Source organism: Sipha flava, unplaced genomic scaffold (assembly GCF_003268045.1).
Source record: "Sipha flava isolate LNK unplaced genomic scaffold, YSA_version1 573_pilon_pilon, whole genome shotgun sequence".
NCBI lineage: Eukaryota > Metazoa > Arthropoda > Insecta > Hemiptera > Aphididae > Sipha > Sipha flava.
The window spans coordinates 36,717-55,104 of record NW_020273553.1 but is presented as its reverse complement, the minus strand read 5'-3'; the positions used below and the strand labels follow the sequence as shown (position 1 = coordinate 55,104).

The window sequence follows — 18,388 nt, the reverse complement described above, 5'->3', positions numbered from 1 at the left end:
ATAAAGAATATATATATATAAGATCTAGTTAGTCTGCTAAAAACTTTTTTCTATACTTGGAACGATAAAAATAAGTGCCAAACAATTAAAAATAACATTAATTAAGAAAGTCTTTAAAATCTGTCCAAGTTTTTTTTTCTTCTAAAGTACTAAAATAATCATTAATATAACTGAATTTAATTATATTATATAATAATGTTAACCTACTCGTATATTATATAATAATGTAATAAATCACAAGTTCTTATTTATTTTAGAGGGGCTTTTAATTATTTTAATCCAGGCTTGAGTATGTATAATTACCTAGGTATGTATTACAACCAATAAAGAAGTAGGACATTCACTATGCACAATATAAAAATATGATATGAATAAATGCTTATTAAATTTGACACAAAATTTACTTTTATCACCTCGATTCAAAATAGTATCTTGTTCTATCAAATATATTGATGATTAACAAACTTGATTATGAAAATATTCATTATTTTGTTAAAAATAAGGGCTAATACAAACTATTTAAAATTTTATTAAATGCTTTAGAAACATTTAAAAATAAATATTCATGATATTTCACTATGTAACTGCATAATGGTTGATTTTTTGTATTGTCCAGTGTTTAAAAAAAGTTCTTCTCAAAAATCAAAATTTGTATATACAGAGATGAATGTTCTACAATTATAATTTGTTCGGGTGTCATTAATATTGAGGACACTTTTTAAAGACTGTAATTTTGTAATAGAAAACCTTATTATAAGTAATAAATAATAATAATAAATAAATAAATTTGTAGCTTTAAATTATATAGTTAAGTGTTGCGATTCATTTAAATAAATCATAGTTGTTATTAAATTATTATTATTATTATTATTATTAATAATTTAGTCATAAAGTAAATACATTTTTTTCAACTAAATTTATTTTATGTTTGTTTGTAAATTATAAGTTATTATTATTATTATTATTATAATAATTATTTAACTATCATGTATTTGTATTAAATATGTAGAAAAAATATTTGATTTGTGAATCACTTATATTTGATTAAATTACAAATTTCATTATTATATTGTACAACAAATATATTAAATTATCAAATCATTCTAAAAATATACCACTTTTAATTTTAATTGATACATTTTTCATATCTTAATACATCGAAATACATTTTTTTTATAAGAATAGATTTATAAACAATTTATTGTAAATACATAATAAAAATGATGGGCAATTTAAATCATATTGTTTGAAGTATTAATAAAGCTCTACATCAGGGATCAGTAACATAGCTCTAGGCAAGTTTTTTTTTTTTAAAAATTTACAAAACCATAATGTCTAGAGCTGCAATGGATTGAAATTTTTTTTTACAGTGGACCTTTATACATATATAAATATAAATATTTCTTAAAAAATAATCATATGATTGTTTTAACTACTTTATCATTATTATTACAATATAATATAGTTTGATTATAGCGACCATTATATACATAAAAATGAATAATATCAGTGTATCATGTCTATCAACATGTCTATGTTTAAAGTCAATATATAAATTTCGAGATTCATTTGGTCAACTATATGAATATAAATATTTAATAAAAAAAATTCAAATCTAATAGTGTCAATGAAAATTCTTATTTGTTTGTGGTACAGAACTGTGAATCTGCCGGTATTGGAAAGGGCAATCAACGAAAACGGAATAAGTAAAAAATATACATCAATTAAAAATAATTATTCACAGTATTTTTTAGTGACGACTTGATATAAAATTAAAAAAAAAAATAATATTTGTCTAAAAGAGGAACTGCTGAGTACATTTATATTATATTTTATTACCGGCAGCCATTTCAAAAGCGGTAAAAAAAAACTATGGGATAAATAAGTCATTATATAAAAATAAATACTGAAAAACGCGGGCGAAAATTAATTACAATAAATAAATAAATACAATATAAAATAAAAATACAAAATTGAGTGTTAGGACTTACACTTTGTACGGCCATCCATAAGTCGACGCCACAAATCAAATTGCTCAAAATACTTGACCATGTGTATAGAAATTACTCCTTGGTCTTTTTTCTTTTTTTTTAAGTCTTTTTCTACCGCTGTGTCACCCCAATACCAACGAAACCAGCTGAAACTACCATCTCCACCTGTGCCGACAGTATCTCCAGGGCTTACACCACTGCATATAGCCCGTTCCAATGCTCTGCCAGTGATTTTCTTATTTGCAAATTGGTCATCATGAATGCGCCGCACCTTTACAATTATATCTGAACCTTTCGATTTAGTTTTTTTAGTATCACCGATGATCCCCATTGCTGTTTTCCCAGATTTTTCATTATAAATGCTACCATTTACAGCCATTTTTTCTTTTTGTTCTTGTCGTGCTTGTCGCTCGGCTGCTCGACGTGTTAGACGCTCAGCTACTACACCAGTCAAGTATACATCTTCCAGTTTCAAGTATGGAACCTTATTATTTTTATCTTCATTTGCTATAAATTTATCACTACTATCATCTAAGGTTTGATTACTGTCTCCACAGCCTTTTTCTAAATCTTTATTGTCCTCTCGGCCTTTAATTTTACTGACCTCATCGTTTTTAGTTTCAAGATCATCATCATCAATTATGTCGAAGTCTCTGCCCAGAGCTGCTTCATACAAGGGGTTCACAGCCGATCTAGTCATAAGGTATGCAGGCCCGGTGCAAAAATCTGGGTACACACGACTAGCATATTGTGAATGGGAAACATAGTATTTGCTATTGTGTTGTCGAATTGGACGCCATCCATGCGCCAACCTTCCCCAGATGGTAGGTGGTAAATCAATATCAAAATATGAGGCAGCAGGAGTTTCAAATCCGTCTGCATCCATGGAATAAAATTCAGATTGTTCAAGGGGACGAGGAATATTGATGCCAGATTTAGTAATTGCTTCGGTTTCCACTTTGTCGATGAATCGCAATAATCGACGTACATCTATGAACATATCATCGTCCGTTTTTAACAAGTATTTAGCCCACGGACAATACTGACGGGTCCATTCAAGTGCAGCAATAGACTTTAGAGTCAAATTATTGTAGGTATCTCGAACTTGGCACTGAATTAAATCACCATAACGACCATGTTCTCGACCCAAAACTCGCTGGACGGCTCGTTCAGCCTCATTCAGACCATGCATTGCCTGAGCATCTAAGCCTTCCCCAGAGTTTTGTTCTCGGTCTCTTAAAAATCGAAACCATCCAGAATCGCCAACCAGTGGATCCACAAGTGCATCTGCTACTCCGGAAACTATAGCTGCAGATGGCTTAGACTTGGGATTTTCTTTTGTTTTGTCAATACTATTGTTATCAATCCGATTCAGGCGTGTTTGTAAAGCTTGTTCTTCAGCCTCTAATACTTGAGCCACTGGGTCGGTCTCGGATATCTGAGGCGTGCCCACCAAAAACGCCATGCTGACACCAGGACCATATCGATTCATCCATGTCATACGAATGGCTTGTCGGTGTTGGGAATGTGTTGGTGCGGCTGCTGATGTGATCAATACCAATAATCTAGTGCGAGGTGAACAAATGTCTGCATTTCCGATGCGAAATCCCGGTTCATACATATCAGCGGCCGTCAGAATTCTGCCACCATTTGGAGATTTTGTCTTGAGTGGTCTTTTTTTAGGTTTCTTACTATTCTTACCGCCACAAGGAAGACTTGTATTTAAGTTACTACCGTTCATTGTTGCTGTTTCAACAGTTATGTCTGGTTGTACTTTGAGAGAATCATTACTATCTGAAAATTATAAATAAAATAAAATAAATATAACAGTAATAGCCTGATGGTATTATTAATAGTAAAGTTTACAGCAAAAAAAATTGTACAAATTACTATTTCTAAAATTATGGTGGAAATTAACCAAAACAATAAATAAATTGAAATGTTTGCAATCTATAGAATTCATAACAAATCAAATCAAAATCTACATTATTTAAGCTAATAGTATTTAAAGTGGTATTTTTTTTAAGTAGCTCTTACATTCTTTGTTTGGTTAGATACATAATATATTTGTTGTTATTATGGAAGTTAAATTATTTGTATGTATCTGATCCAAAATAGTATTTTAATTTACATAGTTACTTAATTTTGTTGAGTATACTTAATTAATTTAATGGATAATTTTAAAATGTATAAATTGAACCAAAAATACATCAATATACTGTTGTGTGCCAACCGATTGATCATATTTCAGTTATTCGCTCAGTCTGTTCAACGCTTGAATGTAGATGGATGTTATAAAATAATTACTACTAGTTGTGGTTAAAGTGATTTATTTAAACTGTTTAAATTATTCTGAGTACAAATAAGTAATAAATTATATGAAATATTCTAAATCCTAATAATTTAATAAACTGTTGTAAGATTCTAAGTCTTGATCATAACATACACTAGCGTAAAGGTGCTCAGTGTCGCATAGCAGGAACTCGTCTGATTTGCCCTTGTTTCCAGGTCCCTTATAACCCGATGGACGCAAGGGTATGTGTATGTGTGTGTGTAAGAATTAATGATAGATAAAAATGATAATCCTTATTGAATGACGTTTGTGTGATATTGTGGATGTTATCCTAATAATCATTTATTTGTTTCCTTGTTCGAGTTTTATGTAGATGTATTTGACGGATATGTTTTTTAATATTTATAAGAATTTGTTATTATGAAGTGTATGTATTGTTGCACACTCATGCATATATGTAATGCAAGGGTGATTATAGTGCTATTGTTATCTAAATACATGGGACGTGACAATATTAATATGTACAGCAATAAATTTAATTCAAACATTTTTTTAAATAAATATTTCAATAATTATATACATTAAAATAAAAGACAAAATAATAAATATAAGAAAGATAAGTGGTTTCACCTCCAACATTTAAATAATTAATTTCAATTTATCATAAATTACATTTTATTAATTACTATAGCTAAAATAAATACTCAATGATTATAGACATACTTAACCATTGTTGACTATTCGCAATAGGTGCCATTATACCTGTACTGCCACCAGTACCATATAAGCAATACAGAGCAACCATAATGAAAAGTAAGACTGTAGTCACTGCAGCTTTGAAGCCACCACCACCACCATTTGCTATTCTTGCCAGCTTTCTCATATAACAGCTAACTAGGTTAATTACATTTCCACCACTGGCAATTGATATACCAGCCAGGGTGTTTGACACATAACGTTGTACTGCCGTAAACATAACAGTGACAGCAATGACTGAATTTGATTAGGTACCAATAGTACCACAGTTCTTGTTAATACTAAACAAATAAAAAAATTAAGTTATTGTCAACTGTTATTTATTAGTGTCAATTATAATATGTAAAAATATATAATGTAAATAAATTGTATTAATTATGTATTGTAAATAAATAATATAAAATACTTGCTCCCATTTAAATTGCCTAAAATTCACATGTATTAATGGAAATATAAAAATACCAAATATTTAAAAAGTAATTAAAATACATGACAAATTTTTGGTAAGTTTAATTTAAAATGTATTTAAATAATTAATCTACATTGTATTATAATATAACTAAACAAATTAAATATTAATTTTTAATTTACAATAAAATAATAAAATTAAAAATGATTAAATGGTTAATATGTAAAAAAATTAACAAATAGTTTATATATAGAAATAAATAAATAAGAGCTTATCCTGGAGTACTATAATATTATTAATTATTAACTATAATAATAATTTATTAATACTCCAGGTTAAGCTTTTATTTATTTATTTCTATATAAACTATTTATTAATTTACTTATATTTTATTTTACATTATAATATCTAATATAATGAAACTGTTGTGAATACTTAAGCACTAAAAATTATTCTACTTGAAATACTATGACCAATTTATTTTATTTTAAAAATATAGATAACATTAGAAAATAATGATAAAATATTGTACACAATTGAAAACGTTAAAATTAGGAATCTAATGAACCTTACTATATTTATGTCATTTAATTTTATTGTCATTGTAAAATTATAATTTACAGTTACTCAATTAATATTTAGTTTGTTAATTATTGTAACACATTGTCTACATATTTATTGACATTGACATTGATGTGCAAATACAAGACATGGTTAATAACAAAAAGAGATAATAAGAAACTATTATTATTTAAATACTAAAAATGAAATAAGATACAATGAAGATTGAAGAATGTATTCAAACATTCCAACACTATTGCTTTTAAAATAAGTAAATTATTAGAATGGTTGGAACAGTTCAAATGAAATATTAAGAAGTGTTATTTGACACCTAAGGGATGTAGAAAATCGAGACAAGAAGAAGTTTAAGATAAAGGTGGCTGACCCCAAATAGTTGGGAGAAGGGCAAAGATGAAAAAGAAGTTATTTGAAAAAAAAAATTAAAATTATTACTCATTAGGTAGAGACAAAAAGGGTTGGATTTAGTATTAGAGGTTACCTAGGTAGATTCATTTAGAGGATGCAGAAGATAGAGAAAGGTGGAACTGATTGATTCTTTGGTCCTCAATGGATCATTATTTGAAACTTAGAGGATTCAGTTTTCTTTGTTAGTTAAATTATTAATTTAAAATAAATGTACAATGATATTTAAATGCTAAACCTTAAAATATTGAATTAGTGTTATTAACTTGATTATACTTGATAATATTTAAATGCACTTGAACTAAAATTAAAGTAATATCCTACTCACTGACTGTATTAACACTATTGTAAGTACTTTATCTATGAGCTATTTACTAGTTTAAATTACCTACCTATGCAAAAGTAGTTTCAGATTATTATATACTATTTGTTTGTGTCAACTACATTGCAAAAGAACTGTAGGTAATAAAGAGCTAACAACTATAGTAATGAATTTAAACTGTTTATACCGTGAGCACAAGTTACGTGCAGCGTTGGAGCCAGTTAATTATGTTCAACAGTCGAAGTAGCCGTACAATGTTATTCGTTTATAAGAAACGTGTGTTGTGCGTTTGTCTGTTAGGAAATAATATGTTGCTGTCAAAAAAGACCAATGTCGCCGCCACACACTTGATACTCCAGCGACCGTTTGCACACCCAACGGCTGCTTCTGCCTTTGCAGCCGTCGACGAGTAGGACGAACAGCTGCTGTGGCTCACGGTCAAATAGCCATTTCCTAGCACGTTTTCCCGCTTCCGCGTGCACGTGACGGGAACGCCAATATTAGATCGACCAAGACGACACGTCTACCTCGAAGAACCCAATGCGACAAACGCGCGACGGCGGTAACGGTGATCTGCTGCTACACCGATCAACGGACGGTCGCGTGCGTAACACTCGTCGGCGATGCACATACGCGCCATGTGACGCGTCGCATCTGGGGTCGGCGGCAACAAATCCGCTCCTGTGCCGACGGGACGGCGGGCTCGTAGCTGGTTCGTATTGGTCGCGCGCGGTAACAGACACTTGGTGCAACGAGAACAAGACTGCGGCAGCAGTCGACCGGGACAGTGGAGGGGGTGTTGTACCGTCGACGGTCGGGGCGACGATATTCCGTTGTGTTCGGCGACGGGCATTCATCACCGACGCTCCGGACTCCCGCGATAAACACTGTGATAGCCTGACGCGTCCGCGGGGAAATTCGTCGCCGGCGGCCAACAGCTGTTTATCTGCGGTGCCGTAGCTCTAGCCTCGCCGCCTGCCGCGATGGACCGATGATAACAGCGCGGGCCTCGCGCAATCGAGTGATTACCGTTCCGCGGACACCGCTTATCGCACTGCTCGTGCCGCAATCCACGTATACACACGGTACGACGGCGTGGGGCGCGCAACACAACAGAACAATTACGGCCCATATTATTCCGTCGGCACACGCCTCCGTCCATCGATCCTCGTCGTACAGCTACTCCTGTCCGTTCATCAGCGCGTGTCGGAGACCTCTTCGCCGGCAGGCCGTCCATCCTACATTTCTCACGTCGTCCCGATCACCGCCATCGCTGTAGCGGCATTCGTTCTAACATTTCGCCGGCCTCCCGGAACCAGGTTATCATCGCCGCTGCAATCGATTCGCACACGTCGTAGGACATCATTTTTGTCTCCTTTCATCCAACTCGGCTGCCCTGGTGACGTTACGATTGTCAAGCAGCAGCAGCAGCGCAATGAGCGCCATCGCAATCAACGTAGCAACCACTACGGCCATAGCAGTAGACACGACCACTGCCGTCAAATAGCATTGTGTGTGCTTACTGCCGCTTGAGGTTTGTTGATTTTTATTTAATTGGTAATCATGAATTGTATTGTTCCATTACATCTGTTTTATGGTCAATATTTCATCATCTATCGTTGATATTCATGCTAGAGCCAATGGTTCTATTTTGATAATTTTTTTTTTTAATTCACTTGTATACATTTTATTTTATGATATGTGCTCGTATGCACTTTATTCAAAAGACAAATTTTATCAATTATTTCTCAACTATTTAATTAAATTCTTTATTAAGTATATGATTCATGAAGTATTATCTTATAATGCATTGTTATCATTTAATATATACGATATATATATATATATATCCATTTATATTAAGGGACTATTTAATTCATAGACGTATTATGTCATATGTCTATGATTTAATTAGTTTATTCAATTTAATTTTTATTTATACATTTACATAACAACCAAAATATATATATTATTTTAAATTCTTTTCCCTTTTTTTTTTTTCATTGCTCCGTGTACTATAAAATTTAGTAAACTATAATAATTGCTATATAATTTACTATTTAAGTAATTTTTTATCAGTTAATGATAACTTTCTTTTTTTTTCTGTTCTAGAACACGTGGAAATTAAAAAAATAAAAATTGACATCATACTTCTACCAAAACAATAATATACAGTACTTCAATACTACTTCTGTTACTATTGGAATAGAAACTAACTCTATCAAGTTACTTATCATAGTGATATCATTAAATTGAGTTACAGAATTTTCCTTACTATCCATCATCAAATAATATTTGGAGCTTGTGTCTATAGTACAATGATTCCATTGTCTTCATCAGCATCCCAGAGGAAATCTAGCGTTGCTGCTAAAATGACAAGCAGTAATTCTTCTGGTGCAACTTCGGCTGCTAGCCTCATAGCTAAAATCAAAGGAGCATTGCGCTCAGTTGTGTCAGATTCAAATGCCCGCAACCTTATGGGCTTTCTGGTATTAAACTTTTTGTTTGCTTTCGTTGAACTCGCTTATGGCATGTGGACCAACAGCCTAGGACTTATATCAGACTCGTTTCATATGTTCTTTGATTGCACTGGTCTAGTTGCTGGGCTTGCTGCTCAAGTTGTGAGCCGGTGGCCAGCTGATGACTCATTTGCGTACGGTTACAAGCGCGCTGAGGTGCTGGCTGGATTTGTCAATGCATTGTTCTTATTGTTCATCGCCTTTTTCATACTGACAGAAGCTGTCGAACGGGCCATTGAACCTCCCGAGGTACATCACAACCGACTGTTAGTGGTCAGCATACTGGGGCTGCTGGTCAATCTTGTCGGCATATATGTCTTTCAGCACGGTGGTAGCCACGGACATAGTCATGGTGGCAGCCATGGACATAGTCATGGTGGTGGTGGTGGACACGGTCACAGTCACGGCAGTTCTAGTATCCATGGGCACAGCCATGACGACGGACATCACCATTCAACTGAGGACCCATACCACAAGTTTAGTCAAGTGTCCATATCTATGGGAAGCAGCGGCCACCAGCAAAACAGCACATCGATGGCACCACCGGTGCCAATCACCGGCCACAACCATCAGAACCACTTAATGAAAGGTGTGTTGCTCCACATTCTTGCTGATACCCTGGGCAGTGTGGGCGTCGTCATCTCGGCACTGTTAATGCGTGCATTCGGATGGATGCGCGCGGACCCGGTGTGCTCGATATTCATCGCCGTTCTGGTGGCTGCCTCTGTTTGGGGATTACTTCGTGACTCGGCTCGCATTTTAATGATGCGCACTCCCATCGAGCTGGACGACGAGCAGCGTGTACTGGATGCCTGTTACGGCATGTTGCACCGATACCACCCGGCCGTGATGGGCGTCCAAGAACCGCGATTCTGGACGCTGTGCGCAGATACTTACGCGGGCAGCATTAAGATCGAAGTGCGGTCAGCACTGGCCAGTGTATCTGCTGGTGGCGTGCCCAATTCCGTGATGGCCAACGATTATGCCTCTTCGATGTCACCAATTTCACCATTATACGCCTTCAATTCGCAGGACTCTCAATATGCAGCAAAGGTGTTGCATGACCGTGACCAATTCACCAGAGGTCTAGTGCGGTACGCGGAACAAGTTTTTGGTGCCGTAGGAGTACGGCACCTTTATGTTCAGATTGACTACACGGCCGAAGACGCACTCAGCGGTGTTAATGGTCTGCTGAACCACAATGCACATCACCATGTCAACGACGTGCAACAACAGAATCCCTATACAACCACCACTAGCAGCTTACTAGATCATCCACAGCAGCAGCAGCAGCAGCAGCAACAACAACTATTCCAGACATACAACAATCAGTCTCAGCAACAGCAACAACCACAATACACCAATCCATTGCTCATGATGTAGTACCAGTAGAAATGTCGAAACAGAAACGTTGAAGAAAGCAACTACTGACAGCTATATTTATGATATGGTGCAAACAAACAAATTCTACCTATTTTATTATTACATTAAACGTTAATTATTCAAATAATTATTAAACGCATTCCGTTATCATGTATATATAATATACTGTATCCAAAATAAACAAGACTTTTTGTTTGTATGCGTGTGTTTGAACTTAAAATATCCATATTTTTATGTATTTTACATTTAAATATTCAAATGGATATTCCATCTGACATCAATATACGAGAGGTACATTATTATGAATGTTGTGAATTTATAACAATAAATATTAAAAATGTGTTTTACATTTTATTAAATGCTATATTTATTCTTCTTATTTCTATTATTTTGGTGCATATTTCAATGATAGTAAATTTTCAAAGTAAAAAATACTGTTTAAAAATTAATGTTTTGTTTTAGGTATCTAATAACTGTTATTGATTAAAAGTATTTGTTTTGTCCATCTTACCAACATAAAAACATTTTTATTTAAAAAACTAATAATGTTAAGAGAAATACAATTATATTTTTAAATTGAATATACTGTAATTTATAAGTAAAATACATATTTGAATTCATTAATTAATAAATAATAACATATTAAGTAGGTATAATCTAATAATTTAGTTCTATATTTTTATTTACCAATACATATATTCAATCAATATTAGATTTATAAATTAATGTATTGTTAATTTTAATATTTTATTATTAAATTATTGATTTATTAGTAAAGATTACCAAAAATAACATTCAACAATAATTATATTTGTATATTTGTACCATCATATAGTTTTTTTAAAATATAAAAAAAAAGTTAATAATGAATTGGAATCTACTTTTTGATCAAATAATATAGGGTCTTGCACTATTTACTTAACTACACTAACTTTTAATAGATCTTACATTATTTTTTATTTTTATTTTTTTTTTTTTGGGTGGAAGGTAATAAATAAGAGAATTTCATCCCCTTACACAAATATGACCAAATTAAGCCATTGAACATATATGTGGTAAAACAAATAATCCCAATAATTTTTTTTTTTATTTATAAAATTATTGTTATTCATAACAACAAATATTATGATGAGCATTGAATTGTAGTCAAATTTTGATACAAAAAAATTTGAAATATTGAGGGTATTTAAATTTAAATTCTTTTTACAGGCAACATAGATAAAATAATGAACAACAAAGTGATTGTATCTGAATAATCAATAAACAAATAACATTAGAATTATGTTTACTTATTTATAGAGTAGAAAACTTAAGTTTCGTTTACACGTGACGAGTGCTCAACCTAGTATCGAAATTGACCGATTCATATTCAACACACGTTTTATTTGCTGGGTCGAGTGATTCGTGAGTTCACTACACGATCTACTGGCTGCAGTTGCGGCTCGTCAGGGGAAGCAAGTGTTAATTATAAAGTTACTACAAACACTATTTTCTCGCCATAGTCGAAATAACAAACGTGAAATATTCAATTACGGTCGATCTGTAATTGTATTCAATAATTTAAATATTAAATATTCAAATGTAAAGGTATGTTTCCGTTCTTTTAATAAATCTTGGTATGATTCTCACAAATGACATTTTATATACATTTTGAAAATATCTATTTCATCCTTCATTCGGTCCACGAGCCGCCACTGCTCGGCTGGTGGTTTAGACACGCCGAATAAATCAATACTTGGTACATAGGCGTGCGCAGGAGACATACAGGGTATGCAACTGCATACCCTAAATACAGAGCCTTGTTTCAAGAATTACAAAAAATAAATAAAAATGACATATTTGGTCTTATGTATATTATGTGATTTTGTATTACATTATAATTTTTATTATACGTCGATCGTATTTATTGTACTCGTATATTTATTAGTCATTTGTTAATTATTTTTAATATCATATCATATTATGGAATTCAATGTAATTAAGTATCTACAGTGTTGGATTTCGGATTTAGATTCTACGCTCAATAATTTTTTTAATAATATTCGTCAGTTTTTCTTATTCATATGAAATGCATGGTACACCACTTTAATCATCGATCGATCGATCATACTCAATTATAGTTTTATTTTTTCAAATCATATGATAGATATTTAGGTTGAAATGAAGCATTGGCTAAATTTAAAAATAAAAAATTCTGATGTTGATAGTGAAAAGATTCCTTATATGTAAAAAGAAAATTTAACATTTGATAACAGTGGCGGCTCGTAGGGTTCATTGTAGGTAGGGCACAAACATTCAGTAGCGTAGATAAAATTCTTTTCTGGGGGGGGGGGGTATTTAAGAGTAAGTGTTCAAGTGTTCGTAGTATATCTTAAAACGAGATCATATATAATAATATTACATTTAAAATAGTGTTATTATGTCCCGTATTAATGAAAATTATTTTGTTATTCAATTTTTAATATATACCTAATCATAGTAAAATCAAAATATTTTACTATAATATATAAATATTAATAAATAATAATCAAATATCCTTAAAAAAAAAATCTTTGGGGAGGGGTGGAAACCCCTTACACCCTCCCCGTAACTACGCCACTGCAAACATTTTTCTCCTTTTTCACTATCTCAACTCTAAATTTACTAACAATTCCTGTTAATTTTTTAAATATAATAAAATTGTTAGTGTATAAAAACCTTTTAATATACGCTTATGATTTATGTTGTAGAAAAAATAGTAAAAAATCTAAAAATAAGAAAATTATGGTTTAAAAATAAATAATAAATATAATTATACAGTTAATCAGTAACATTTTTGAATTCCAAATCGATTCGTCTGTCTTTTTTTCTTCATGAATACTTTGATGACTAATAAATTTAATTAAAAAATATTTAATAAATTAGGTATTGTAAATTTGTAATGTATAAAAAAGAGCACCATCAAATGAAAATACATAACATTTAATTAAATAAAATAATGAACAAAAAATGATTAATAATTATCGTGTTCCTATAATCTATGATAAATAATTAGTATTTGTTCTGTGCCACGGAAGACGGTCGACGATAACAATATGAAGACGATAAGACCGACAAAATCCCGTAAGTCGTTATAAAAATATAATTCACTATTGATCGGGCCATCGGGGCACAACGAATTTGTGCTCGCCGCCTAATGACCGTATAAATATGTATGTATAGTACAGTATGTACGTATTGTACGTAGGAGCACCCGTATTTGATACAATTTTTTTTTTCGATAATATTTTCAAAAATATACCAATTACCAACTATATTATGATAGTTAAAAGAAATACCAAAAGCTATTCAATTTTAAATTCTTCTTCTTTCTTTCAATTTTGTAGGTGGGGCACGTGCCCGTGTGCCCCATATCACGAGCCGTCATTGTTTGGTAAGTATGATAGTACTTATTTATCAATCGGTTTCACGTGCAACGGATCTGAAGAAGAACTAAAAATGCAATGTACATGTTTTGAGATATTTTCAAACGAGACTATAAAATCATCAAAACTGAAAAGACACAAATTAAATTTATCAAAAAACTACAATTGATTGTATAAATGAAAATAATAATTAAATTTAAATTTAGCGTAATAAAAATAGTTATAAATGTGTATGTTTGGTTTTGTCTACTTATGTAATTCATAATATATAATAATTATTATAATTTTGGTTATGATAAGAAGAGATATTTTGTAAAAAATCTATCAGCATGATCATTAGCCTAATTATAAAAAAGAAACAGATATGTTCTTGGAAATAATAGTATTACTATGGTCAGTGACGTATCCAGGATTCATTTAACGGGGGTGTTTTAAAATTTAATAGACTTATGGTAAGTGGTAGGTTTTGCTCCCCCTCCTATATTACATAAATAAATACCATGTATTTATATAAATTATTATTTTAATAAAAATGATTATATTAAGACAGTGTATGTAAAATCGACAAGTTATATACAACATTTATTCAAATCATACTGTAAGTAAGTTTATAATTTAATAAAATACCATAGAATATGGTCGATGGGGGGTGTTGTAACACCCCCCCCCCCTAAATACACCCCTGACTGCGGTTTTCGGCCCTCATTCATTACTAATTTGGTATTTACTAGAGATTTTCTGGGTATCCGGCATTACTCGATAGCCGAGAATTCGATGTTATAACTAAGATTCGGCCTTCACCCAGTACCCGGTGTAATTGAGTAATATTGAGATTTTTACTTGGCCAATACTTGGTATCCTATTTATAATTAATTTTCTACCCGAAACATCTCTAATACTTACTATTATGGTGTTCACTCGTTTGTCTCGTTCACTGTTGAGTCTTCAATAATTCATCGAAATAATGTGTGAAGTAAATAGAAAATACACTTTGTTTACTCGTCGTAAATTTTTCGTTACAAAGAAAAAATCAAAACACGATTTAGCCATATTGAGTTTTAACACGTTCGCTGTGGAGCAATTTTGTATACCCAGGTGCTGGTTCAGATTAGGTACATGTTATTTATTTTTTTTTATGACGCCTATTAGGGTCATTAGCGTTACCAAATGATTTATTTGTCAAATGTTGTTTGACTCCATTGGTGTCATGATAAAAATATGTAATAATAAAAATGAACATTCAATTTTAATAATTTATTACAATATTAGTTTTAAGCCAATTTGTACAGCGTTTTGTCGTACGAGTACAAATACGTTTAGGGTGCATTACGATTGCGTATGATACGATTCCGTAAGGACCTTTTTCAATATTACGATTGCGTACATTCTACCTACCAATACTTAGTGTTGTCGTTCAAAATCGTGAAAATTTGTAATATTTTAGGAAACGATTGCTTATATTTTATACAATTTTTATAAACGATATATACAATATAATTAATACATTTTTATATAACAATTATATACATCCAAATTGTATATTTCCAACTAATATATGGGCTGAAGAACCTTCAATAAATAAAAGGTATCATAGTTTTATAAATTATAAGAAAAATTTGGAAGTATTCTTGTGCAATATAACATTAAAGTTTATGTTCTGATACATAAAAATAAAGGGTCATAAAATATTTAGATGATTATTAATTCCGTAATTTTTACGTATTTTAATGTCAAAACAACAAATGGTCCAGAGAGTTTTCACAGAACTTTTAACGCTCAATTCTATAACGCATATCCACCAATTTACTTTGTGCTTGAGGCATTGAAAGAAATGAAAGCTGAAATCAATATAAAAATATCCAGTATACAAAAATATATATCCAAAGCTATTCCATCTAAAGATATACAAAAAATAAACCATGTAATAAAATTATAGGACCAATTTAAAATAGATGGTAATGTATTAAATTTTTTATCAGGGACTGGTTATCGATACCAAGGTTTTAATTTCTAACTTATAATTTATTTTTTTATTGTACTTTCTATACTTAAATATCTTATATTGTTTTTAATTGACTATAATATTATAGTAATGATTTTTTTAAATTATATTATTATTATTTTTAATTTGATTTAATTTAATAGTACATGTTGGCAACGTTGCACTCATTTTCGTACGCAATAGTTTTACTAAAAGGGACAATCGTACGAAATCGTATAACACCGTGCGTTTAGATCAAGATGGACCGGGTATAGTAAATTCATATTTTATAAAAAAATAAAAATTAATAAAATACGAGTAAGTCAAGCAAATTGTTAAATATGACGAATATTAGAAATAACTTGGGTATTTCGCAGTCAAAGGCACACGAATAACTGATAAAGTAATACGAAATTGAAATAAAATAATATAAAAAATATATAACTAAAATCATATCATCAGCCTAAAAATTGAAAATTTGATATACGAATTTTATACACATATACACAGGGGCGGCTCCATGGGGGGCCCTAGGGGCCGCGGCTCCCCCCCCCCAGCCCATACCGTATTTATAAAAATATGTATATTCTTAACAAAAAATGCATATTACATATTAATATGTACTATCATACGACACGCACAAATATGTAGAGCCATAGAGGTATGACGGTTGAAAGGAGTTTCTCCACACTTCGGAGACTAAAAATCTGGTTTCGTTCAATGATAATTGAAGATAGACTATCAGCATTATGTCTAATTAATGTATATCATAAAGTAGATATTCTAGATCAAATAGATCATATTATTGATATTTTTGCCAATTTTAAAAGTAGGCGACTTGATTTATGTTGTAAAAATTATTGTTTTCTTTTTGTTATAAGATTTTGTAAAATTTTAACTTAGTCTCCCGCCCTAACCAAGGCTCTGGAGCCGCCCCTACATATACAGATTTATACAGGGTTATTAAAAATGATTCATCTGATTTCAAATGCTTAGATAATTTTATTTTTTTGTCTTAAAACAATATGTTAAATTTTCCAAATGAGTTCCTCTGATCATACGAACAACATCCAGCCAATAGTTAATATCATTCCATACTTCTTATAACATATCTTTTGTAATTGATTCCAAGAGATACACGGATACACGAGGTCGGCCTATGCTTTTTCATTTTCCCAAACACCCTGTTTCTTTAAACTGTTTATACATCGACGTATACTCTGAGAAATTGGTGCATCGATTCCGTAACGATGACGAAAATCGTGTTGCACGGTTATTACCGATTCACATTTTAAAAATCGCAACACACAAAACGCTTTCTGCTGTTCGGTCAACATATTTGCACAAAATAACTTATCGCTTAAAAGCAATAATTGTAAAACAAACAATTAATAACATTCTAAAACTTGGGTATACCCTCTATTTATTGGTATATAATTTGATATGATACAATTTATAATTACCATTTTATAGCTATTTGAAATCAGAAGAATAATTTTGAATAACCCTGTACATTGAACAACGCTGACGAAAGAAAATAGATTGAAACGTAACGCTGGCCAAATAAAAACCAATTCAAAATAATAGTATAAATGACGCCTTAAGGCTGTATGCGCAGTGGCGTATACAGAAAATATTTTCGGGTGGGGATACTATGGACAGAGTTAAATTACCACTGCTATCTAAGAATTACTAACAAGACACAGTAGGTACTTATTTATATTTCATTTACAGAATGTTCCAAAATGATTTGACGTTGGAAGCAAATTCTAAATAAGCATAAAGCACCATTAAAATATAACAAACGTTTAAAATAATTATTAAGTTTTTTAAAACATTTTTGGGGGGAGGTTGTAGCCCACTAGGCCCCCCTCCCCTATATATGCAACTGGTCATGCACATAGGGGTAGCAATCTTAAAGCGTTATCCTCAGCGAACGTGTTAAATAATGTGAAACCTTTATCGACAACTACCAACAAGTATAAGTATAAATATAAGTACCTATTTTCAATTTTTAAATTCCATTTATGATTATATTATAAAGGTTTATTAAATATATGAGAGATTTCTGATAGGTTATGTTGTCTAGTTTGTACTTAGGAAGGCGTGAAGTATAAAAGGACTCCCATTTTACGAAATTCTCGATAGGTAGTTTTTTTAATAATTGCAAAAAACTAATGAAAAGTAAAAAAAAAAAAGCAACATATTATACAAATTTCGATTTTTGTTCAATCATATGTATTGAAGAAATTAATATTTCTAAAATATTCCACGAAATATCCAAGCCCATTCTGAATCACTACAACACGGTGTATTACGTATTTATTTGAGTCAGCGCTGTAGATA

At 31.6% G+C, this 18,388-nt stretch overlaps 2 protein-coding genes across 3 annotated transcripts; one reads left to right on the top strand and one right to left on the bottom strand.

The window, feature by feature from the left end:
• Positions 1 to 1,899: 1,899 nt before the first annotated feature.
• LOC112691197 lies at positions 1,900 to 15,101 on the bottom strand. Of its 2 annotated transcripts, none has more exons than XM_025565347.1 (3): positions 14,965 to 15,101; positions 5,008 to 5,321; positions 1,900 to 3,785 (listed from the first exon to the last, which is right to left on the bottom strand). In XM_025565347.1, the coding sequence occupies exons 2-3, from the start codon at positions 5,258 to 5,260 to the stop codon at positions 1,981 to 1,983; spliced, it is 2,058 nt and encodes a 685-aa protein (XP_025421132.1). In that variant the 5' UTR covers positions 5,261 to 5,321; positions 14,965 to 15,101; the 3' UTR covers positions 1,900 to 1,980. The 2 variants fall into 2 exon arrangements, with proteins under 2 accessions (XP_025421132.1, XP_025421131.1); XM_025565346.1 differs by lacking the exon at positions 14,965 to 15,101 and adding an exon at positions 6,943 to 7,629.
• Positions 7,812 to 10,856, top strand: LOC112691198 (zinc transporter 7). The gene is made up of 2 exons (XM_025565348.1): positions 7,812 to 8,289; positions 8,868 to 10,856. The coding sequence occupies exon 2, from the start codon at positions 9,074 to 9,076 to the stop codon at positions 10,655 to 10,657; it is 1,584 nt and encodes a 527-aa protein (XP_025421133.1). The 5' UTR covers positions 7,812 to 8,289; positions 8,868 to 9,073; the 3' UTR covers positions 10,658 to 10,856.
• Positions 15,102 to 18,388: the final 3,287 nt, after the last annotated feature.

Bases quoted from the DNA above. Each gene is read 5' to 3' on its own strand.
- LOC112691198 (XM_025565348.1), top strand. From the start codon at position 9,074: ATGATTCCATTGTCTTCATCAGCATCCCAGAGGAAATCTAGCGTTGCT.
- LOC112691197 (XM_025565347.1), bottom strand. From the start codon at position 5,260: ATGTTTACGGCAGTACAACGTTATGTGTCAAACACCCTGGCTGGTATA. The intron at 3,786-5,007 runs GTATGTCTATAA...TATAATTTTCAG, and splicing joins GAATAGTCAACAATGGTTAA to ATAGTAATGATTCTCTCAAA.